This window comes from Peromyscus leucopus, chromosome X (assembly GCF_004664715.2).
Source record: "Peromyscus leucopus breed LL Stock chromosome X, UCI_PerLeu_2.1, whole genome shotgun sequence".
NCBI lineage: Eukaryota > Metazoa > Chordata > Mammalia > Rodentia > Cricetidae > Peromyscus > Peromyscus leucopus.
The window spans coordinates 39,712,263-39,737,230 of NC_051083.1; the positions used below are offsets into that span (position 1 = coordinate 39,712,263).

Below are 24,968 nucleotides of genomic sequence, written 5' to 3' on the forward strand. Positions count from 1 at the left end.
GTGGTGATTGATTGCTATGTTTTGGTCCAATGTTGAGATATTTGCACAGCCTGAGGGTCCTGTGAACAGTATTTAGCCATTGAATCACATTTTACAGTGTAACATGTAACAGCTAGTTGAGACAAGCAACATTCCATAGCACTTAGTACTTTATCTCTACTAAACACTAAAAAAAAATTTTTTTAAAAGTCAGTCTTGGTTGAAGAGCATGAGGATTTGTTTTTAAATTAGTATTGGTTACTGATTATTTTATCTTTTGTACTTGGTCAAATCAAACCACCACCTGAGGAATTTGTAATTTATTAACTGTCCCATTGCTATATGAGAAGGTGCTGGGTGCACAGTGCTCCTTGGACTCATAGGTAGGAATAGGACATATTTCCCTCATCCTTTTTCCTGCTTGTTTTTGCCCGACCACTCCTTCCTAATTTTATTTCTTTTACATGTTAACTATGTGGACTGCAGAGGTTCCCAGCATGCACAGGGCAGCACACAATTGCCTGTATATCCAGCTACAGGGTCTCTGGAGTGCTTTGCTGACCCCCATGTGTACTGAAGCCACATGCACACACGTTAAAAATACTAAAATAAAATTTTGATTCCTATGCACTACCTGATGTCACTACAATGATATCACATGGTATAATTTACAGCCCAATTAAGGGTGTTTAATTTGATTTAATCTGATCAGGGTCAGATTGCTAAGTACTTTAGGAGCACACAATGGGTGCATGTGGGCATGTGTGATCTCCCCGTATGTGTTTAGAATTAAGGCAATATTTCCTATGCTAATTTTACGTTATTTCCTACTTAATATCAAATGCTGACAGCACCTATGTGGGTCAGCATGTCTATTCACAGGGCTTGATTATAATCCTGAATTCTACCTCCTGTGTGTGTGTGTGTGTGTGTGTGTGTGTGTGTTTGTTTATGGTGCATAACCCAGTTATTTTGCATATTGAAAGGGCTGAGAAAGCTCACTGAAAATACAGCTCTGTACAAACTTTCATAAAAGTTCCCAGCCTGGAACCTGAGTTTTTATGAATGGACAAGGTTGGAAGAACAGGATTGCGTTTGGTGGGAAGAAAATGTCATTTACAACAGAGGAGGGAATTGAGGGGTGGATCCTTAAAGTTCCCTTTGGGGAATGTGGATAAATTTGTATTATCATAAAAAGGCAATCTTTGCACCCAGGTTGCCATGTGGCTAATGCAGTATGCAGAGTTCTGGCTTAACTTCAAGAAGGGATATTTTACTGGAAACATCTAAACTGGAAGATTGGAGAAAGCCACCTGTTTGTGCCATATTTGAATGAGGGTCTGCAGGGCATGTGGCTTCCTGACTTCCGAGTTTATAGTGACCAGAGAGGAACAAAATAAACAAACAGTGACTAAATAAACAACATACACAAATGCCTGCCAAATGCATAGAAACGCATTTTAAAAATGCATATATCACACCCCCTTTTTTACCTGCAGAGTGACAGATTTTCAGAAAGCTTTGGAAAATAACCATGTCACAGGCACATCAAAGTACCAAATGTCCAGTTGTGCACAATTTCTGTGCAACATACACAGTGACAGCTATAACCAAATGGGTCAAATTCAAACTTACAAAATTCAGTAGAGAAACCACCACTACAAAAACCTAAATCCGCAACATGAAACACAAGACTCACAAAGAAGGGACAAAGCTACACTTTAACAGGTATTAAGAACTTCCCACTAGGCAGGTTTTGAGTTGTCAAAAGAGGCCAAGTCCTACGGACAATGATCCTCAGGATCGAAGGAATGGTGGTTACATACACTAAATCCTTCTAGTTTTTCATCAAGAAGGCAAGAGACAAGCAACGGAATTGGTTCTGGTCCTCGGCACAGTATGGAATTTCTCATGCTCCTAGTGAAGCAAAAAGAGAAAGGGGGGACGGTTAAGTGATTGGTAACATTTACTACCAACTGACCTGTAAATCATTTTAAGAAACCCTGAAGACTGGCTAACTCACAATCCTTGGTTGCACAGAGTGTGTTTTCCTTAACCACATGGTAAGTTCAAGGCTATCCTCGGTTACATGAAAACCTACCTTAAAATTCAGAAAAAAGAAGTTTCACCTTGCAGATGTGCGTTCCTGTCCTCAGAAATTTTTGAATATTTCCAGTTCTTTGTCGGATACGGGAAGGATCTTGTCCCACTCACTTTCTGGATATGTCTCAAAGTTGGAGGTGTCGCCATCACCCGTTATCTTGGGCACAATGGGTGGCTATAAGAGTCACACAAAATAAGTAAGTGAAGCACCATTAGAGAGAAATGTGGAGAATTTGGACACTTTTGTTGATTGACAGTAATGTTTGCATGGCTCACGGGCAAAGGTGACACTGGGCAGCTGAGTGGGGACAAGGAGGGGCTGAAGGCACCCTGGTATTGCAGTCACACGGTGTACACAAACACAGACACATGTACATGCAGATAATCATGAACTAAATCTCTGGTGAATTAATTTACAGGACTGGGACACAGCAGTGGGAGTTTGCTGGGCGGTTCAGATAGGCTATGAAGGGGTTCATTTAGTTCAAAGGTGTATGACATCCCCACCTTTAGCTTCTTCTGTGGCACAGACTCCCAGTCCACACCCCGGAACCATCGGTGTCGTTTGATGTCTTCAACCCCATTCTTGAGAATAAACAAACACTTAGTAAAAAGCATTTGAGAAACTGTGTGTGTGTGTGTGTGTGTGTGTGTGTGTGTGTGTGTGTGTGTGTGTATGTGTAGCATGTGTAAAATCTCTCTCCAATAAAGCAGTTTAAAAAAAAAATAAGTGGCCAGGTGTGGTGGCACATGCCTTTACTTCTGGTGATGGAGGCAGGTGGATGCCTGTAAGTTTGAGGCCAGCCTTGTCTACATGAGAGTGTTCCGGGACAGCCAGACTACATGGTGAGACCCTGTCTCAAAAGTAAATAAAGAAGAACAAATAAACAAAAACTCTAAAAAATAAAGAGTAACAAGTCAACCATGAGTAGTGGTGCATGCCTGTCATCCCTGCTCTGGGAGGCAGAGGTGGGTGGGTCACAAGTTCAAGGTTATTCTCAGCTACATACTTTGATTCCAGCCTGGGCTACACAAAAACAGCAAAACAGGCTGGAGAGATGGCTGCTCTTTCGGAGGACCCAGATTCAGTTGGCAGCACCCACATGGTGGTGGACGATCTCTAACTGCAGCTGCAGGGAACCCACTGCGCTCTGCCCACTGTGGCAGGTAATGCACCCGAGTAGTATATACACAGAATTAATAAAAAGAAATCAATAAACCACAAAAATAGCTAACATTGAGCAGAGTCCGGGATCCTCTGAGTGGATGATGTTACCATCAGTGTGCAAACTGGAATGCTCTCACATGACTCACCTTCATGCTGCCGAGGCGCCGGGTCCTGTCTACCACCAGCAGCCTTTTGATGAGGTCCCTGCATGAGTGGAGCAGATTTTACTTAGAATCGGGAAATGCCAGAATCAATGCAGGCACCAACCCCACCTGCAAGCCACACACGGTGTGTCCATGGGGAAAGCAATTTGGGGGTTGGGAGTGGGTAGGCAGCTTGCAACCTGGGCTCCCACCCCTAACAATGACCTTCAACCTCTCAGCCATAGCTTCTGTCTTCTACATGCCAGGACTACAGACGTGTGGACCATACATGGTGAGGGAGGGAGCCCAGGCCTTGGTGCATGCCAACAGAGCCACCAGCACTCTATTCACTGAGCTACGAGCACTCTACTCACTGAGCCACAAGCACTCTGAGCTACAAGTACTCTATGCAATACTCAATTACCAAGCACTCAATTGGTAGAGTTACAAAATCTCTACTGATCAAGGTATAAGCACTCTCCCCACTGAACAACAAGGACCCAGCCAACTCTGCCAGCAAGCACTCGGCTTACTATGCTACAAGCACTCCACCTACTGAGCTACAAGCCCCCCATCCTGGGAACTTGGCCTGTGACCCTTTAGCACTTATCTATCCCAGCAGGGTTTCCTCCTGTGTATCGGCCAGGGCTGCTTTGCAGGCCCACACCTGCATTCCTTTACCCAGTTCTGTATGGGGAGACTGAGTTTTCCGGCTGAGCGCACCTGCTGAATGAAGTCCCAGACACTCGCCTGTGTCTTTATCGTGGATCAGAGACGAGAGAATGAAAAGGATGGTGAGGTGCAGTAAATCAAAGACTCAGAGAAATTAAGGCAGGGTGGAGATGGGATGCTGTGTGTGTGTGTGTGTGTGTGTGTGTGTGTGTGTGTGTTGTGCATGCACGCACGCACTCAAACATCCTGCAATCCATAGCACCTATGATTAACAGCCAACAGGAACTGTAGTTCAGTAGAAAGGGTGCGTGTAACTCAGTGGGCAGAGTGCTTGCTGTTAAGCTGGATGAGTGTTTGTTGCTCAGTGGGCAGAACTCTTGTTGCTCAGTTGGTGGAACGCTTATAACTCAGGGAGTACAGTGCTCACCTAGGCCTACGGTCCATCTGCTGCATTATATACCCTGGATACGGGTGGCACAAGTCTGTTTGTCACCCTGCCTTTGGGAGGCTGAAAGAGGAGGATCAGAAGTTCTGGGCTATGTGGAACCCTTCTTTCTAACTAACTAAATAAATACAATGAACAATTGGAAATCAAGGCTCATTCTGGTTAGAAAAGACTCAAATCTGACCACATTCAAATCAAGGAAAGTTAAATGTATTTATATATGTTTAACCCTTCTTTTTTTATTTCCACTAATTTTGCCATAATCTTCATAAAATGTATGGTCAGCATAAATATTGAGCAAATGTTTTTTAAGCAACATGTTGACCTCTAAACATCTTGTGTGCAAGAATTCTTTATGAGGAGTGCAATTTCAGTAAGAGAAAAAAAAGGAAGAGAAATTAACACTTGTGGAGCCACAGAACTTCATCCTTCTAGCTCAATAAAGAAACCAATCTCAGCAAAATATACCGTACGTGTGTAAAGAACTGTCAAAAAATTAATAAAAATACTGTATTTACACACTGAAGTGATCATGAAGAAAAGCCTGGGACCCAGCGTCTCGTTCAAGGGCCTATCTCCAGGAACCTAACTTCCTCCCACAAAGCCCCTCTATTCTTAGTGGTTCAAAAAAATGTTTAAAAATTTAAAGTTAAGCCAGGCAGTGGTGGCATACACCCTTAATCCCAGTACTTGGGAGGCAGAGGCAGGTGGATCTCTGTGAGTTCGGGGCCAGCCTGGTCTACAGAGTGAGATCCAGGACAGCCAGGGCTATTACACAGAGAAACCTTGTCTTGAAAAATCAAAAAAAAAAAAAAATTTAAGTTAAAAAAATTAATAAATAGGCCTGGCACAGTGGCGCACACTTTTCATCTTAGAACTCAGGGGGCCATATCTATGAGTTCAAGGCTAGTCTTATCTACACAGAAAGTTCCAGACAGCTAGGCTTACAAAGACAGACCCTCTCTTAATTTGTAAATTAATAACTAATAAATTAAACAGATGGATGGATGGATAGATGGATGAATGGATGTACAGAATGATCGCTTACACAGTTGGTTCCAAATCTGCATTAGTTTCAACACCTTCTATCTCAAAAGGAATGATATTCATAACAAGCCTTTCAACTATTACATTTCAACACAATAAGAATAACTGAAAGGTTTTCCCTTCCTGGTAGAAAAAGTGACCGACACATGTAATGAATCAGAGTTTGCAGGAGTGTGTGCTTACAGCATTATTTCACAAATTGTTGAAAATAAACACAGGGACAGAGCAGGAAACGGAAGAGTGCACTTACTTGGAGGTGAAATCCAAGTGTCTGGGGAAGTCGATCTTACAGGCAAGAATTTTCTGATAAATTCCAAACGGGTTGTCATCAAAAAACGGAGGAAATCTGTTGCAGAGAGAAGCGTCTATTTTTAGCAGAATTAAATATAGAGTTATGTCTACTTTGTACCAATTATTATTTTTGCTTAATGGAGGCAAAAAATAATTTGTGTCAGATGGATCCACTGCTTGACAATTGGCAACATGGCTGTGTGAAAACAGATAGGAGACAGATGGTCTCAGGAGGTAGCATAGCCACAGGAGGACAAGGAGAGCATGGAGGGTCCTGATGGCCCCCAAAGAGCCTCTGTTGATGGCTTCCTCCCCCGAGGGGTTGGAACTGACAGTTACAAACTCCAAAAGAGGAGGGGCTTAGTGGAAGGAAGTTAGGTTATTGGAGATGTGCCCTTCAAAATGACACTGAGACCCCAGGCTCTTCTTCACAATCACTTTGGAATGAAAAAAATAATTTTCTATTGATTCTAAAGCATTTCTTTGTGTGTTTGTGCACACGTGTGTGTGTGTGTATAACATAAATTATGTTATATATTATACATTTTGTACATATAAATGTGGTTTTATATATATAAATATATTTCATGAATTGTTCACACTCACACACAATATGTACAAATTTTCCAGAACACATGACTGGGACATCATTTGCATATAGGGTCTTTGCCTAGAGAATGAGTAACAACAGATCTTCATATGAGTCCATTCTGGATAAGGATGACCCTAAATGTAGTAACAGTAATCTCAAGACAGACAGAAGAGATACAGACCCACAGTAGCCATGTAGAGATAGGAATGATGGGGCCTCAAAAGCCAAGGACATCTGAAGCCTCTAGGAGCTGGAAGAGTAGATGGATGAGTGGGTAGATGAACGGGTGGGTGGGTGCATGGATGAGTTGGGGGATGGATGGGTGGAGGGATGGATGGGTGGGTGTGTGGATGGGTAGATGGATGGATAGGTGCATGTGGATGGGTGGATAGATGGGTGGATTAGTGGGTGGATGTGTGAAGAGATAAATGGATAGGTAGGTAGGTGAATGGATGAGTGGGTGGATGGATGGGTGGGTAGGCAGATGCTCGCTTTTGACAAATCTCATACTATTTTTGTAAAATCCTCCTGCAAGCTGTTTTTTCTACCTGGCTTGATCCACAAAGAATGAACTTTCCTTCATCTAGGCACCAGAAAAAAACTCATGGGGCTGGGATAATTGTTACTTCCCCAGCAGGAGCCAGTGACTCTTTAGGTCTATACAGGTGAACATTGCCATGGTGTTGGCCTCCAATTCCCCCAGCTACACCTAGATCTGTGGGTATCTCATTTTCTGTGTTTACACAATTTTCTCAGATATATACTAGACTTGACAGACACCAGTAACCCTCAGGAATGACCAACCTTTCCATTAATTGGGAGACAGAAACAGAGCCCATTACTCCCACATCCTATGCATTGCTAAGAAAAGGAATTTAGGGTGAGAAAATGTAATACAACCCCGCCTTCTTCACCTGCTCTTCCATCACTACTAACTAAGCTATTTGGCTGGTGTCATTTGTTCCCCATGGGTACTGCTCAGCCTCATATATCATCCCACAAATAAGATGAGTGTTACTCATAAGGAGCTGTGGATGTCTATGAAAATTTAAATTCTTGTTTAAGAAAACTAAACACTCAGTCACCCTCTAAATCTTGACAGTGGGGTATGTGAGTGTGTCCAAGTGCAGTGTCAGAAGGGAGATTCCAAGGAAGTGTGTGGGCTGTGAAAGAGACACTGTATACATACAGTCACATTTGTCAGGAGAGTCACTCACCCAGACAGCATCTCGAATATAAGGATGCCTAGTGCCCACCAGTCCACAGCCCTCCCGTGGCCTTTGCTTTGGATGACTTCTGGGGCGAGATATTCCGGTGTCCCACAGAGAGTCCATGTTCTGTGGAGGCAACAGAGGCATGAATTCATGAAATCTGGAAGGTGTTATAACACAGAGTTGATGAAGACCATGTCACAAGTATGGTCACAGTGCAGAAAATTGACGTATGGCCACATAGGTTGAACATTCCTAACTGAAAGAAACCAAAATGCTCCCAAAATCTAAAATTTTCTGAGCACCAACTGATGTGACAAGTTTAAGATTTCATGATGTGAAAGTATTTGAGGCACAAGCCATATTCGCTGTGGGCAGACCCATTTTCTAGGCGCGGAGAAGCTGTGCTGTGAGCTCTAACTGTCAAAGGACAAAACCCACAGCAGACTGGTCTGTGGGCATAGGTACATGAACCTGTTCCATAAAGCTAAAGGAATCCAAAGTTCGGGTGTTCACTATGGCGCAGCGGGTAAAGCTGCACAAGCCTAAGATCGATGCACATAAGAGGTAAAAGGAGAGAACGGACTGCAAAAGGCTGTCCTGCGATTCCCACGTATGTACCGTGACAAATATGTACTCAAACATTCAGCACACACACAATAATAACAACAATATAAACACTCCGGAACCTAAGCTCTTTTCCTTCTTTGTAGTTCTGGACGGTCTCAAACTTGCTGAGGTTGGCATGGACCACCATACCCAGCTGCTCCATCTATGTTGATAACATAAACTGACCCTATAGTGACATGTTCTTCACTGAATGTCTTCCTTACAAGCATTAGCTTACATATAATTTAGTTAATGATCTCATGGCTATCTTCTGGCCTCCGTTAGTACTGTACTCAGATGAACATACACATAGACACACATAATTAGAAAAACAAACAAAACTGAAAGTACTAGACAGAATACTAGGGAAGTAGAGAGTGAGAAGTGGGTAAATCGAGACAGGCAGATCTCTGTGAGTTCGAGGCCAGCCTGGGCTACCAAGTGAGATCCAGGACAGGCGCAAAGCTACACAGAGAAACCCTGTCTCGAAAAACCAAAAAAAAAAAAAAAAAAAAAAGAAAGAAAGAAAGAAAAAAAAAGTGGGCTCAAGAAATGACTCAGTGAATTAGAGTATTTGTTCTTGTAGTACAATCACCTGTAACTCCAGTCGCAGGGAACCTGGGCACGTCACAGCACAAGGACTTTCTAAAAAGGACTCTAGCGGCTCAATAAGTTTGACGGAAGGGAGGGCACACCAAAAGCTTCTGTGCAGCCAACCAGACAGGGCAGGGAACAGATGGGGAGAAAAGTTCTGCAGGTGTAACGTACCAAAGGGGACTCAGGCCCAGAATCCGTAAAGAATTGATCCAGACCTGGTACAAGGGATGGTGTGGGCCAACTCAGATACAGGGATGGAACTATAGGTCAGTGGGTAGAGTGCCTATAGTTTTCTAGATGGAATGCTTGTAGCTGAATGGGTAGAGCGCTTGCCTGAGCAGACACAGCACCCAGATTCGATCCCCAGCATAAACAGGATGCGGAGGTGTTCACCTGCCATCTCAGCACTCAGAGGTCAAGGCAGGAGGATCAGGAGTTCAAGGTCATCCTTGGCTGCCTGGTGAGTGCCAGGCCAGTCTGGGCTGCGCACACACCCTCCGTCTCCTATCCCTCCCGAACGGAATCAACTAGAAGTCAATTAGTCACAGGCTCCTGTGTGCTTCTGGGCCCATTAACTCAGATTTTGATCCTTGTAGCCTGACTCAGTTAGAATAAGATCAGGGTAGATAGAGCACGGTAGCTGATGATGAGGCCACAGGTAACTGTATCTGAGACAGCTCCACTTACCCTACTGAAAGCTGAGTCTGTCTGCCCCAGGCTGGACAGAGGCTTGCATGCCTTAGGGGGAACTTTCTATAGTCTTGAACTTGACTTGTTTCTACAGCCCTGAACTTCTCTGCACACAATCACTTTTGTAAATTGTCCCAATGGTTATATGGTTAGTCACGGGTATTTAGCACACTGCTAGTACTGGGAGCACAGAGAATCTGTCCTCAGCACAGAGATAACCTGATGAGGCTAGAAAATACCTGATTCCCTCAATGTGAAGCCTTCTTTTCCTCCCACCCCCAGGCTATGGGTTAACAGGAATGTGACACCATCTTCTTCCTTATCTACAAAGGAGCTCTCTTAGCTGTGAGCAAAGGACCCTAAGGAAAGAGTTCTATAAATAGAAAACACTAAGGTACAGGCTGGAGAGGTGGCTCAGTCTTAAGAGGGATGGCTGCTCTTGCAGAGAACCTGGGTTCAGTACCCAACACCCACATGACTGCATGCATCCACCTGCAACTCCAGTTCGAGGAGATCCAATGTCCTCTTAGGGTAACTAACACACACACACACACACACACACACACACACACACACACACACACACAATACATCTTGAGGCAAAAAATACATTAAAAATTGAACTGCTACCTGGCAGTGGTGGCACATGCCTTTAATCCCAGCACTTGGGAGGCAGAGGCAAGTGGATCTCTGTGAGTTTGAGGCCAGCCTGGTCTACAAAGGATAGCCAGAGCTGTTACACAGAGAAAGACCATCTTGAAAAAACAACAACAAAAATGGAACTACTGTGTGATGTAGCTACAGTATCCCTGGATGTATGTCTGTGTGTGTAAAATATATATATGTGTGTGTATACATATATATATACAATTATATATTATATAAATACTATATATAATTATATATAAATGTATGTAGACATATAAATTATATTATTGTACATGTAATATAGAGATGTAGCTAAATAGATATACATATTTCTACATGCATATATATTCAAGTATGAAGTCATTCACACATGGACAGTATTACAATTTTCCAGAACAAAATTCAACTACTTTGATGACAGAATGATTTTCTCCTTTGCTCACAACCTGGAGGATCACCCCCACTCCCAAAGTTGTACACTGGGTGTGGACTATTCCCCACAGACTCAGGTATTTTAACACTTGGTGTCCAGCAGGCAGCGCTGCTTGAAAAGACTCTGGACAGGTTTTAAAGGCGGCAGCAACTCACTGGAGGAGCTGGGTGACTGGGGGTTGGGCTCAAGGTTTGATAACCCTGCCCTACTTCCTGTTGTCTCTTCCTGTATGTGGCTGAAATGTGAGCAGCTGCCCTCTACACATGGTCCTATTGGCACATGAGCCCATGATGGAACCAGGAACCAACTAACATAAGCCTGTTCTTCCTTTCTGCTTTTTTAGGAGTGTTTTATGACATCAATAGGAAAAGAAATGGGATACCCATCTTGAAAGATGGAGGGAGGGGTACATCACACCAGAGCCCACCATGCATCTTCTGCCCTATCTGTCCACCCATCCAAATCAAACCTTCAATCTTTGATTAACTTCTAATGACCCTGTGATTGTTCCCACTCACCTATCCACCAGTTTTTTTGAGAAGCCGAAATCAGTGAGTTTGATGTGTCCTTCACGATCTAGAAGAATGTTTTCAGGCTTCAGATCCCTATAAACAATCTCCTTGGCATGTAAGTATTCGATGGCACATACGATCTCGGTGGCATAGAAAAGTCCAGCAACTGAGGAGAAACGGCCACGGTTCCTCAGGTAGGTGAACAGCTCTCCTCCAGGCACGAACTCCATCAGCATGTACAGAAAGCGGTTGTCATGGCCAGTCCAGAATCTGGGAGACACAAGAGAGTAAATGATGGGTGCTGAGGTGAGTGCTCAGATGTGAATGCAGATGGATGTCGGCAATTGACAGACACTGATGGTAAGATGTGTGTACAGACTCCAGATATACAGAGGTAGACGTTCCCATTAATATATACATAGACACTAACAGGTGCGTATGTGCAAATATCAAAATATAAGTACAGATATTAAGATAAATATATAAACAGGTACAAACATATGCATGTGCCCTGGTTAGCTTTAACTGTCAATTTGACGGCCCAGAGTCATTTGGGAAGGGACTCGGTGAAGAATTTCCCATATCAGACTGGCCTGTGGGCATGTCTGTGAGGAGAGTCTTCATTCAGTTGACTGATGAATTGAAGATCATGCCTACTGTGGGTGACACCATTCCTAGAGGAAGATGTGTTGTCAGCTTTAACACAGCCTGGAGTCACCTAGGTAGGGTCTCAGTGAGACATTTCCCACATCAAACTGGCCTGTGGGTGTCTGCAGGGAGTGTCCTGTTTGATCACTGATATAGGACTTGCCTACTGTGGATAAGGATCCTTGGGCTGGATGAAAGTTTTCTGCTTCTAGTTCCTGCTCTGCTTTACCTCGAGATGGGGGGTGACAGAGAAGGGAAAGCCAAGTTAGCCCTTAGCTACTCTCAGTCCTTTTGGGTCACTGTTTTATCACAGCAGCAGAGTCAAAGTTGGCCAGGAAGTAATGAGGATGTTTGATTAAGATGTCCGATGCCAGCTCCCCCAAACGGTAAGGTTGTGCTTAGATGGACTGTGGCTGTAGGTTGATGTTAGGATGTCATAGGAGGCTATGTGAGAACAACCTGAGGGTGAAGTTCACAGGAAGAGCATGTGCTAAGCTGGTGCTGCCCTAGGTGGGACCTTCACCGTCACCCTGATCTTAAGAAAACTATGTATGAATGTATGCACATATGTGTGCATGTATGCATGTATATATGTATGTGTATGTATGTATGCATGTGTGCATGTGTGTATATATCTATGTATGTACGTATCTATCTATCATCTTCTATTCATCAATCATCTATTATCTAGCTATTTAGCCTATCCATCCAACCATGCATCACCTTTCTACCATCATCTATTCATCCATCATCTATCTACCAACATCTATATCTATTATCCATCAATCCATCCATCCGTCAACCAAGTAATTGCACTCAACTACCACAAGGTTTTCATCCACAATCATCATTGCTTTCCAGGTGCATACAGCAATGTCTACAGAGCACTCTCTGACTATAACCCCCTAGGATGGGAGGCTCCTCCAAACACCTGCTGTATTGTATCCAAAGACACTCGACCTTTCAGAGTGCACAGCTCAGACCTCTCCAGAGATTCACTTACCACAGACTTCATTACTGGTTAGACCTTTGTGTGCATATCCCTCTGACATAGGAGGAATGAGTGCACAAAGTGAGGGATCATGGTCTCCATCCAGAGCACAAATTTTCTGTGTCAAGTTGACAGCACACCTTTGTCCTGCCTAGGGAATGGTGGTATCCGCAGTGGGCAGATCCCTATGTCAATCATCAATGAGAACACTCCCACAGACATGCCCAAAGGCCCATCTGATGTGGAAAATTCCTCAGTGAGACACTTCTGGGTTATGTCAGTTGACAGTTGAAATAGGACATTTCCCCTACTTTGGGAATGGTACCACCCACAGTGGGCTAAGCCTAATACTGACTCTTAATAAAGCCATTTGCAGATAAGTCCACATCCCTGCAGCAACACAAACTGAGAGAAGCCTATCAGCTGTTTGCAGCCATTCCACTACGCACCCCATGTCTGTTCCAGACAAGCAGGCTGCTCCACGTTCACAGACAACATTCACAAGCCAGATGGATGACCCTGATGAGCTCCAGTAGCATGCACATCATCCTTTGAAGTTCAAAGACCCACTATGTTGTATTCAGACAGCTGGACAGACACACAGCATGCTCTGCCATGCTGTGACTACAGCATGTAGGTCAACTCAGAGTCCCTGTAGCATGAAGTCAACTTTTACCTAGTTCTTAACCCACCTGTTGAGTCCTGTGAATGCACGATATGTAAAGAAAGCAAGAAAAGATTCCTATAAGGAATGTGTAGTTACACAGTAGTGGGTGGAGGTGTTGAGTCTGAGATAAGCACTCAGGATTCATTCCTCCTGAATTCCTTTGTTAAAAGTCTGCATATCCAGGACCTCAGGACAGGACTATGTGTAGAGCTGGGTCTTTAAATGGGGAAACTGAGGTACAATGATGTCCCTGGGATAGATATGACCTAACGGGACTGAGTCCTCATAAAGAGATGTGACCGGGACACAGACAGTCACAGAGGGATGAGCCTTAGGTGGTGCTGTTGCTAAGAGGAACCCATTTTGGCTAATATTTAAGTCCATGTGTAATTTAAGGTGCCTGTGCTTTAAATTTTTTAAAAATGCTTATCTGTATTTAATTTATATCTGTGTGTGTGTATGTGTATACACACACACAAAAGTACACCAGACGCAGAGGCCAGCAGAGGGCACTGAATCTCCTGGAACTAGAATTACAGATGACTATGCGCTGCAAGGTGAGTGCTGGGACCTGAACTGGGCTCCTCTGCAAGAGGAGCAGGTGCTCTTCACCTCTGAGCCTCTCTTCAACCTCTGACACTCAAGTTCTATGCTATTCTAATGAATTTTGACTGTAATGTACCTCTAAATGTTCTGACAGGATGGAACACTCTAAAATAGATGGATACTGTGTGGTGGTGTGTCAATGATGCCATGCTGGGCAATTTACCCTCTCACTGGACAGACAAGCATACTTGCTGAGCCCCAAGCCAGCAGGAGACCTTGTCTCAAACTCTTAGTGTGAACTAAGTAACAACGTAGTGACAGCAGACGTTACCCTCTGATCTCTGCATGCACGTGCACATATGGACCTTCACAGACTATGTATAGAGAGATCCCTTTTATATAAATGTGTGGATGTTTCTAAAATGCAAAAAAGGGATTTAACATTGATAAAAATCGCCAGTTGAGTTTTATATGAAAATTATGAATGAATAATTAGGTTACTCTGTCACCTTGATTAGATGCTATAACAAAAGACCTGCCAGGTCTTTGACTTTTACAGGGGTATCAACATTGAGGAGACTAATGGCAGCATCATGGGGCCTAGTCAGGTCACACAAAAAGGTGTTGTTATAAAAACTCATGGGTTGGGGCTAGAGGGGGATCAGAGGTTAAGAGCACTTGTTGCTCCTGTGGAGGATGCGAGTTCGAATTCCAGTTCCCAGTTGGACAGTACACAACCACCTGAAACTACAGTTCCAAAGGGGAATAGCGCCCTCTTCTGGCCTCTGTGGGTACTATTTTGGTGTGCACAGTCACACACAAAAATAAATCAAGACAAAACCTGGTTACCATCTCCTACCTCACACCACTGAGCTACAAGCACTCTGTTGGGTGAGGGCAAACCCTCTTCCCCCTGAGCTATAAGCACTCTATTCACTGAGCCACAGGCAGCACCTCCCCTACAATGAAGCCTTGAGAGAGAACCTTGGGGAAGTGGGGAGCTGAGAAGGAAGGAGCCAGGAACTCACAGTTTAACAAGGAAGGGATGGTTAATTTCCTTGAGGACGGCTTTCTCATTTTGGACATGCTGTTCTTGCTTCAGGCGGATGACATCCGGGATGTTCATGATCTTCAAGGCATAGTACCGTCTGCTTGATCTCTCCTTCACCAGGTTCACTCGGCCAAATGTTCCAGTGCCTGAGGAAGACAATGGAGCCAGTCAAGTCTCCCCTGGATCAGGAAAAGTATACCTATTTGAGGAATGGACACCATGCTTACCTGGGGCCTTAAAGCTGGACACAGGAAGAGAAACTTACTTGAGCACTTCGGACTTTCTGGACATGTTTTACACACAACTGTCAGTCAAGCGGCCAGGGAAATGGCTCCGAGGGTAAAGGGCTTGCCTTGAAAACGTGACGACCTGAGTTTGAATCTAGGAATCCATGTACGGCGGGGTGGGGGACAGTCGGTTTAAACTTACCCAACAACTTCTCTGTGATGTGCACAAGGATGCTATAGCATGCAACCATACATATATGTAGTAAAAATAATGACTGAAAACAAAAAAAAATTGCCAGCTATGTGCATTGGAAATTGGATTTCAAGTCGGCCATGATTTAAACACTGCCATGGGAAAGAGCCCAGATACTAGACTCAGTGATTTCTAGTGGAATACTTTCTTATTTTTTGGTTTTCCAAGACAGGGTTTCTCTGTTTAGTTTTGGAGCCTATCCTGGAACTCGCTCTGTAGACCAGGCTGGCCTCGAACTCACAGAGATCCACCTGCCTCTGCCTTCCAAGTGCTGGGATTAAAGGCATGTGCCACCACTTCCTGGCCTGGTGGGGTACTTTTAACCCTAACTTGTTTACCACTTCTTCCTCGTCATCTTAAACCTCTCTGCTCCTCCTGCACTTTCTTCCTCTATCCAGACCTCAGCTGTCTCTGCTCTTTTACCTCCTCACTTTCTCCTCTCCAACACCACTTGCTCCCTCCTAATTCTTCATCTTTCCCTATCCTCATCTCTCCCCATGCCCCTTTTGTTCCATTCCTCCAGCTCCATAGCCATCTCTTCTCTCTCCTCTCACTACTTCTTTTCATTTCACTCTATGTATACTAACCCATCCACCAGCCACTCCCAACCTATCCATCCACCCATCTACCCACCCACCCACACTCCCACATCCTGGCTTTTTTTATAGACAGGGTTTCTCTGTGTAACAGCCCTGGCTGTCCTGGAACTCACACTGTAGCCCAGGCTGGCCTCAAACTCACAGAGATCTGCCCGCTTCTACCTCCCGAGTGCTGGGATTAAAGACGTGTGCCACTAATGCCCAGCTCCCACCTCAACTTCTAAACATAGTTGCTTTCTGCCTTATAATACTTCAATAAACAGTGCTTGCTCTTATGATGTAGTAAAGCCATGCACTCAACAACAACAACAACAACAACAACAACAACAACAACAAAACTCACTGGATGGTGGTGTCCAACGCCTTTAATCCCAGCACTTGGGAGGTAGAGGCAGGTGGATCTCGGTGAGTTCAAGGCCAGCCAGGTCTACAGAGAGAGTTCCAGAACAGCCAGGATAGTTAGAGAGACAAATCCTGTCTCAACTCCCTGCCCCAAAAGAAGAAAGAAAAAAGAAAAAGCAAAGCTCATACAATTTCTCCCACCATTGCAAACATGCAGGATGTTCCCCCACAGCAAGCCAGAGCTAGGCAAAGATCAAAGGACATACCCACAGCTAGACATGAGGCTGAATAGTCCAATGACCACGAAAACCATATTCAGCACTGAAGTCCTGTTAAAGGGGCAAAAGGCATGCTTTGCAATGCCCCCCCAAAAAACATTTTTTACTTCTGCTATCTTAGCTTACAATCAATTAACTGTGATATAAAATAGGTCTCTGTAGCTTAGTTATTTAGAAAAGAATGTCAAAAAAAAGAAAAGAATGTCAATCAATCAGGAGATACCTATCACAGAACACACAGGATTGGAGGAGGCACACAGAGTCATAAGGGACCCTGAGTGGAAGCCAGAACTGGCCCAGAGTAGATCAGATGGGTAAAAAGTGGGTGGGAGTGTTTATAGACATTTCAAAGAGGATTTGGGTAGCCACACTGAAAATGTTCTTAGAATAATCTCAGCAGGGTCTGTTCCAGGCCACCCCTGAACATGTGGTTCACTTTGTGTGACCACAGTCAAATCAATGGAGCTAATACAAATCTTTATAATTGTATTATGTCAGAGATTTTGTCATAGCAATAGAAAGGTAGACAATCCCACCCTTAATGTGGGCATCACCATTCCTTTGCTGGGCTCCTGGATTAAATAAAAAGAAGAGAGCTGGGCCACAGCGGTCACCTCTCTCTGCTTCTGACTCTCATACTCCTGTCTCCACGATGGACTGGCACCAGTCTGAGCCAGAATAATCCCCTCCTCCCTTACATTCCGATTATCAAGCATTTTGTCCCAGCAATGAGAAAAGCAAGTGCTGTGACACCAGAACCTTTGCCTGTGCTTCTGATTGGTGGATGGCATATCACTTTTGTGTCTAAAATCCACCGTGGGAGCAGAGCCCGACAGATGCACTGTGCTGTGCAGTCCGCAGGATGGCTTCTGTGTCAGATGGCTGCCGACCTGTTTCCTTCACACTTGTGTCTGCGGCTTGTGGGTGCAGAGGCAGCTGGTGGTGTTGATGACACAGAGCAGGGGAGCTGCCGAGCCAAAGCACAGGCTGAGAAACCTAACACCATGGAAAAGCACAGTGCAGCAGAGCGCCAACTCCCAGAAGCTGCCAAAACAAAGACAACCAGAAAGTACCAGAAACTCCCAGGGCAAGGTGCTATTTACTGCCTAGTGGGAGAAACTTAGCTCATCAAGGGCATGCCATTGAAGGGGACACTGGAACCCCAGTCTCCTCTTCTGTATGTTTCCTGGCCACTATGTAGTGAGCACCTCTGCTCTACCACATGCTCTGCGTCACCAGAGTCCAAATCAATGGGGCTAATACAAATCTTTATAATTGTATTATGCCAGAGATTTTGTCATAGCAATAGAAAGCTAGCTAATACACATTCCACACCAATTTTCAAAGTTTGTAGAATGAATTGTGTTGTCATTGTGCTCAAGCATAAGTTGTCTGTCCCTACACAACCTCCAGCCCCCAATCCCTTGGTTGTAAGACACCAACACACCCACAATCGCTCAAATGCATGTTGTATATACCCATCGCCAGTGAATGTCCCCGCATCCCTATGTGATGCAAAATCACTCCATCTTCGACACTTTAGCCCTAGCCATTGACACCAGTCACCCTAGCACAGTTCCATGACCTGTAAAGTGACTCCCAGGTCACGGGGCAGCAAGGTAACAAACATCACCACCCAAATTAATTGTACACGATTTTATAGCCCTTACAGACTCTGAGGTTGCCCTCTACACCACATGGATGAGTGGACTCCCCAATTAAAAAAAATGACTACCTCAGAGTGGGAAGATGCTGCCCTTGCACTGTGCACACTCTACAAATGGTAGTCAAGTGCCCCATCCATGGATACCTGGGACCGTACAAAAGTAACTTTCTGTATGTCTGCCATGAGGGTGGTATGAATTTTTTTTAATGTAACAAGGCTCCTGGGGTAGTGGACACAGATGTTACATGGAAGTGGTCCAGATGCCCAGAACTGGGTCTCAGTAACCAATGGGGTGCAAGTAGGGACAATCCCAGTCAGCTGTGTGGAGAGATGCAGGTTCTTTCCTTTTCTCCATCATATTGGAAATGGGTGATTTTTGTCTCAGGTCATGAGCCTAATGTGAAGAGGTGGCGGAGGGATGGGGGAGCAGCTCAGTGCTGGAGTACATGCCTGGCACAAATGAGTCCCTCGGTTGCATCCCCAGCACCTAACACAACAACAAGAGTAATAATAGTAATAATAATGATGGTAATAGTAATAAAGTTTTCCCTTGGACTGGGTGTGTAGCTCAATAGAGTGCTTGCCTGGCATGCACAAGGTCCTAGATTCCACCCCCCAAAACAATAATAAAAAATGTCCCCACATTCCATGTCCAGCCTCACAAAGGAAAATATAAACCGGAGAGTGGACCTGAAGCACAACCCAGAATATTCCTGTAGAAGCCAAGTGTCAGGGATGCCAATGTGTCATTAGCACTGATGGCCTCCCACAGGAAGAGCCAATCTACTAAGCCACAAGCACTCTACCCACAGAGTTACAAGCACTGTATCAACCGAGTTACCTCCTCAACCTCAAGGGGAAATCCTTTTAAAATAAAGGAAATGTGATGGCCTGATGGCTATTACAGATAGGAGATAAAACTGAAAGTAAGATATTTAGTGTAGCACACATAAAGCCCTGGGCTCAATCTCCAGCTCTGCAAAAACTCTGCCTGGTGAGGAAGAAGGCTTTAATCCTAGAGCTTCTGAGGTAGAAACAGAAGGATTAACAGTGGTTTGAGGGCAGCCTAAACTACACAGTGAGTTCCAGGAAAGCCTGAGCTACAAGGGGAGACTCAGGAAGGAAAAGAGGAGGGAGGAGACTTAAGAGGGAGGAAGGGATTGTTAGTGTAAATGAGGTTCTATATTCAATGCCCAGCACTTCAAAAATAAAATAAAATGAAAATCTGAGTGACTACAGAGAACGTCTCAGGACTCACAAGTCCTCAAGAGAATGAAGGTGCTGTCCTTGGAGTGTGGTTAGACTCAACCTAGAGCACCCAGGCGCTAGGGGACACTGAAGCAAGAAGCACTGGCCTGTGTGACTAACGCTGTGACAAGTTCCTGTTTTCCTCCTTCTGGGTGGTGTCCCCAATCTGGCCCCACCCCTAGGGCAAAATCACACTGAAACTCACTCTAGAACTACCACCACAGTGATTCAGGGCAAGTGCCTCTGAGAGAGGGACCACAGTATGTCAGCCTTGGTGATTTAGAGATAAGGGCGCCAGGGACTGAGGAGATGGACAGACATACAGCCATGGGTTGAGGAGGCCAGGACAGACACCTTATGTCCTAGGAGAGTGTTCAGGAGAAAAGAGTCAGAAAAAGAAACCTGAAATAATTCAAGATGGCTGCCAATGGGTGGGGTTCTAGATGGTGAAGGTAGGTTCAGTTAAGATAGTGCAGGGTGGGTGGCTTTCAAGATGGCACATATAGGGTTAACCCAAAATGGTGCAGGGTGGGTGAGATTTAAGATGTCACAGAGTGGGTAGGTTCACCTGTTGTCCTCCTGCCAAGGACAGGATTATGAGGTGTATGTGCATCAGCGCCGCCATCTGTAGGCCCTAGGGAGGACCCTCCCTATCCAGTCCAGCTCCTGGGTCCTCCAGACATCCTGTGGCCATACCCCTCCATGCCATGATCCTTCACTCCATCAGGGCGGATGCTTGGCTTGAATGACAATGAGCCCCATCCCCATAAACCACAAGGAATTAGAAGGTGGCGCTCGGGAGGTGGTGATGTGGTGAGGGGTCTTATACAAAGCATTCCCATCTTTAGGGACTTTGCAAAGAGAACAGCCCCATGGGTGAACAGTCTCCCTTTCCCATGTACCATGGGACTGCTCTAGGAGTCAGAGGCCTTCCAGGTACAATGTGGATAAGCATATATTTGCATATCCATGAATGTTATGCAAATCTTACACTTTACTCCAAATGCTGACCAGGCACGTGGCAGTGAGGGTGGGGCTTGTGGAGGGGATGACATGGACACAGGAGTATGACCCAGCTGCTCTTATTGCACCCACAGGCATGAACGCTGGTGACCGGCCGTATTAATTGACTGATTGGTGATTGACTGAATGATTCTTTTCCTTTTCAAGAACTCTGGGTCCCCACTCATGCACCGGCACCTCCTGCCTCAAAGACACAGCCAAAGTGTCTCCTAGATGGTTCTAGATTTGGATTATCATCACTATGCACTACTAGGTGGTGCCCCTCCCTCTCCCTCCCCTGAGGGACCCTCAGCAATTCCTCTCTCATTTATAAGGTGCTAGCCTGTGGTGATCTAACAGATGGCTAGTCATGTGACCCTACACCTAAGGATGAGGCTCCCACCCAGACAGACCAAAGAGCTCCTGCTCTTGCAGTACCGAGGATTTAACACTGGCTTAACACTGGCTTTTGTAAAGCTGGCCACCAAGTCACTGAATGGTAAACTGAGGCACAGGTGATAGCTCAGAACACAAGGGATCACAACTGAGTCCAGAGAAACAAGAGTGCAGGAGAGGTCTAGCCAAGCAAAGATCTGAGATCCCCGAGTTGTAAGAACCCTACCCGCTTAGCTATAGTTACAAACTTCCTGCCCACTGAGCTAAAGGCAGTCTACCCACTAAGTCAGAAGCCCTCACGCACTTAGCTATAATACTCTACCCACTGAATGGAGGCACTGTCTCAACTAAGCTACAAGTACTCTACCCACTGAGCTATAAATACTCTGTCCACTGTGCCACATGAACTGTATCTGTAGAAACACAAGCAGTCCACCCACCAGGCTGTAAGCACTATTCCAACTAAGCTATAAGCACTGTACCCACTGAGTCACATCCTCAGCCTGGAATGTTCTTTACTTGAGTTTCCAAACAAATAGAGAAATGAGTTTCAGGTAGGAGGCAATATCATCAATATTTATTTGCTGGAGAATGCAGAGTGGGGTGTGTGCTGAGGACTGACTGGGGAGGCAGGGGTTGCCTGGTGAACTCTAGAGTATTCCTATGAGCACGTGTGTATGTGTGTGTGTGTGTAGGGGGCATTCCCTGCGGTTTTGGGTGGTATGTACTAGTAGGCACCAGCAGCTCCAGGCCAGCCTGGTCTACACAGCAGGTATCAGGATAGGCAGGGCTACACTTGGAAGCCCTGTCTCAAACACCCCCAAAACTCCATGTTTGTCATAGACTCGGTCTAAATTTATTGTGCGGGCTCAATGAGGAGTGTGCTTGTAGCTCTCAGTTAAGTGTGTGTATATAAAATCAAAGAATGAATGGGGGAGAGGGGAGGATGACGTGTGCACCCGGGTCCTTCTAGAAGGTTCGGAGGGAACAGGCTCACAGTAAGAAAGGTTGTAGGATTCAGGATTTGACACGGCCCAGGCAGGTGCCCAATGGGGTCCATGCTCCAGACACAGTGGGGTGGAAAGAGGGCTCAGTAGGCAAAGGGGCTTGCTGACAAACCCAAGGATTTGAGTTCAATACCCTGAACCCACTTGGTGGGAGGCAGAATAACAGACACCTCAAAGTTGATCCCTGACCCTGACACTTGTGCTACCGTTCCACACACCCACGCCCACATGCGCACAGTAAATAAGTGAATTTAAAACAAAGGAGCCAGGTGTGGTGGTGCACGAATTTAATCCTAACACTTGGGAGGCAGAGGCAGGAGGATCTCTAGGAGTTCTGGTCTACACAGTAAGTTCCAAGACAGCCAGGGCTGTGTAGAGAGTCCTTGTCTCCAAAAACGAAAGAAAGAAAAGGGTAGTGAACCAGCAGATGTGCTGAGTGCCCGTGAGTCCCTATGGTCCCAACACTGGGAAAGCTAAGACAGGAGGACTGCCTGGAGTCTCCAGTGGGCTTGAGCTAGAAGTGACTTTCAGGTCATTTATTGTCTCATAAACAAGGGCGGGGCTCAGTTCCCAGCACCTTATAAGCAATCTGTGGTGGAGTAGGACTGCAATGTCAGCACTTAGGAAGGGTTGGTGGGGAAATGTACACTTTAAGGCCATTCTGGACTACACAGTAACAGGAAGACCAGCCAGGGTTACATGTATATCATAAGTAAACGATATTCAAGCAGCTCCATTTCCCTCAAAAGTCAATCAAACGCCGGGATGCAGCGAGCGTCAGCCTCCACGCGGGAGGGAACCTGGCTAGAACTCAGGTTGCAAGCTCCTTTACCCACGGAGTCATCTCTCCAGCCTGGCTGAGAAGGTGTTAATCCTCCCTCAGCCCTGGCGCTGAACCCCAACTTTACTTCCTCCCTTCCAACACCGGGGTGCAGGGAGAAGTCTCTAGAATTTCTGCCTGCAGCCAAGCGGAGGGCGCCAGTCCCTCCCTCCCTCCCCCCCGTCCCGCCTCCAGGAACACTTTCCTAAAAATCAACACACTAGGCGCAATTGTCCTAGAGACCGAGGTCTCCGAGACGCCCCGGACTCCCAGGAGTCAAACTTGAGAAGCAGCCGCCCACGATGCCTCGCGCGATCCCAGCCCCCTCGGAGCATCCTGGCCCGTGCAGGAATCCACCGGCTCCCCCAGCAACCTGCAGGGTCACGGGGAGATCAAGTTCGGAGCCACTAAAGAAAATCCGAGCCCTGGGCACACAGGGGATGCGGGGAAAACATCTGCATATCTGTCCCTGAAGGGTCCCCCGGGGTCACGCATCCCTCGGAGCCACCATGGGTCCACACTGGGGAGGCTGGATTCGACCCGAGGCATCCTGGGCCCGAGCGGGTGCGCAAGCGCCAGGGAAGCCGGGCGTGGTGTCCCCGGGGTAACTGGCACCCCAGCAGGGAGCCACCGAGTCCCCAAGGTGAAGTCACCCTCCTTAAAGCTCTGTGACGTAGGGCCGCCCCGTTTCCAGAGGCCATGTACTGAATATGTGGGAGATAAAGTCCCCAGGGTCTCAGGGGACCCTTGCGTGACCGTTTACAGGCCGCGTCCCAACACGCGAGTTCTCTTTCACTCACCTACAGTGGCTAAGGTGTCCCAGTCATGCAGCGTGTGTCCACTTTTGTGCGGGGATGATGTTTTGGCCGGCAGATCCCCACTTGGCGCCAAGACCTTAGCATCTTTGGGGTGGTCTTTGGCCGCATGATCCTTTCCGCTTGCCGCGGCCGCCGCGGGTACCTCCATGGGGCAGGGGACTCACCGTACGAAGATGGAACAAGGGCAGCCTCAGCATCAGCAGAGGCCTCGCACACGCTCCCCAGCTCCCACCGCCTTAAAGACAATGGGAGTGCACGCGGCCGGGCTCAGAACGGCGGGGGGATCTGTTGGAATTGGCCGGGGCGCTCCACGGTAAAGTGTGGGGTCCGCGGGACCAGCGCCAACCCCACCGCTCTTCATTCCCGGCGGAAGCCGGCTGGGCGGGGACCGGTCTAAGCCGTCGGGTTGGGGTGGGGGCCGACGACGCAACAGAGGAGGTGCCTTTGTTACGCTCCGCCCTCTCTGTTACCTCGACCTGGGCGGAGCCCAGTCGCGGCCACGCCCCTCCTGTTTCTCAACCGCGGGCCCGGGACGGACCTGTACCAAAGTAAAAAAAGGGGGGGGGCTATTAGGGGGACACAGGGATCCCGGATCACGTCCCTCTCCCTGGGCAGGAAGCTAAATGGAAGAGGCGCAGGAACTTCCGGCTGCCAGCCGCGGATGTTCCTGGCAGAGCTGGAGAGGTGGAGAGGTGGAGGCACCAGGGGGAGGAGTCCAGGTGGGGCACGGTTTCCAGGAGAGGGGGATCGAACTTACGAAGTTGTCGGGCGAGCGCTGCAAGAGCCTCGCAGTCCCCAGCTCCGCCCCTCCGGAAGCCGGTGCTCACCATGGACCCGTGGCACCTGCTATTCCTGAGCCCGAGGACTCCTAGGTAGACAGGATTTCCAGAGACCTCTTATGGGGCATCATACACGCTTGGACTCGCAGGGAGTGCTAAGAACGGGGTGCTTTTCAGGCCACAGCCGCCACCTGCAAGGCGTGGGCAGTGTTTCCCTGAGCCTGGCATGCAAAGAATGCGGTTCCTCCGGCTGCTGCTTAGAGCATGCGCGTGGTACAACCCTGTTGTTAGCTAGGAGGCACAGGGTCCTGAGAGACACAGGGCTGAAAGGAGCCCTGAGACAGGGATAAAGAAGGGATCTTCCACCCAGGAGCAGGTGCCCTGATGGTGCCCATGGGTGGCAGGTACATCTGACCTTGAAAAGTCTGCTGGCTTATTATTTTTTATTGTTTCGTATTGAGAACAACATTTATTTATTCAATAAACACCG

The 24,968-nt window shown here is 46.5% G+C and overlaps 1 protein-coding gene across 2 annotated transcripts; it reads right to left on the reverse strand.

Moving 5' to 3' along the window:
* Positions 1-1,681: 1,681 nt before the first annotated feature.
* On the reverse strand, positions 1,682-24,237 carry Prkx (protein kinase X-linked). Of its 2 annotated transcripts, none has more exons than XR_003732897.2 (9): positions 23,682-24,237; positions 15,021-15,189; positions 11,147-11,410; positions 7,658-7,777; positions 5,808-5,903; positions 3,397-3,454; positions 2,590-2,667; positions 2,081-2,257; positions 1,682-1,896 (listed from the first exon to the last, which is right to left on the reverse strand). XR_003732897.2 is itself a non-coding variant. In XM_028854867.2 (9 exons), the coding sequence occupies exons 1-8, from the start codon at positions 23,845-23,847 to the stop codon at positions 2,132-2,134; spliced, it is 1,077 nt and encodes a 358-aa protein (XP_028710700.1). In that variant the 5' UTR covers positions 23,848-24,237; the 3' UTR covers positions 1,682-1,896; positions 2,109-2,131. The 2 variants fall into 2 exon arrangements, 1 of the variants encoding a protein (XP_028710700.1); XM_028854867.2 differs by having other exon boundaries at positions 2,109-2,257.
* Positions 24,238-24,968: the final 731 nt, after the last annotated feature.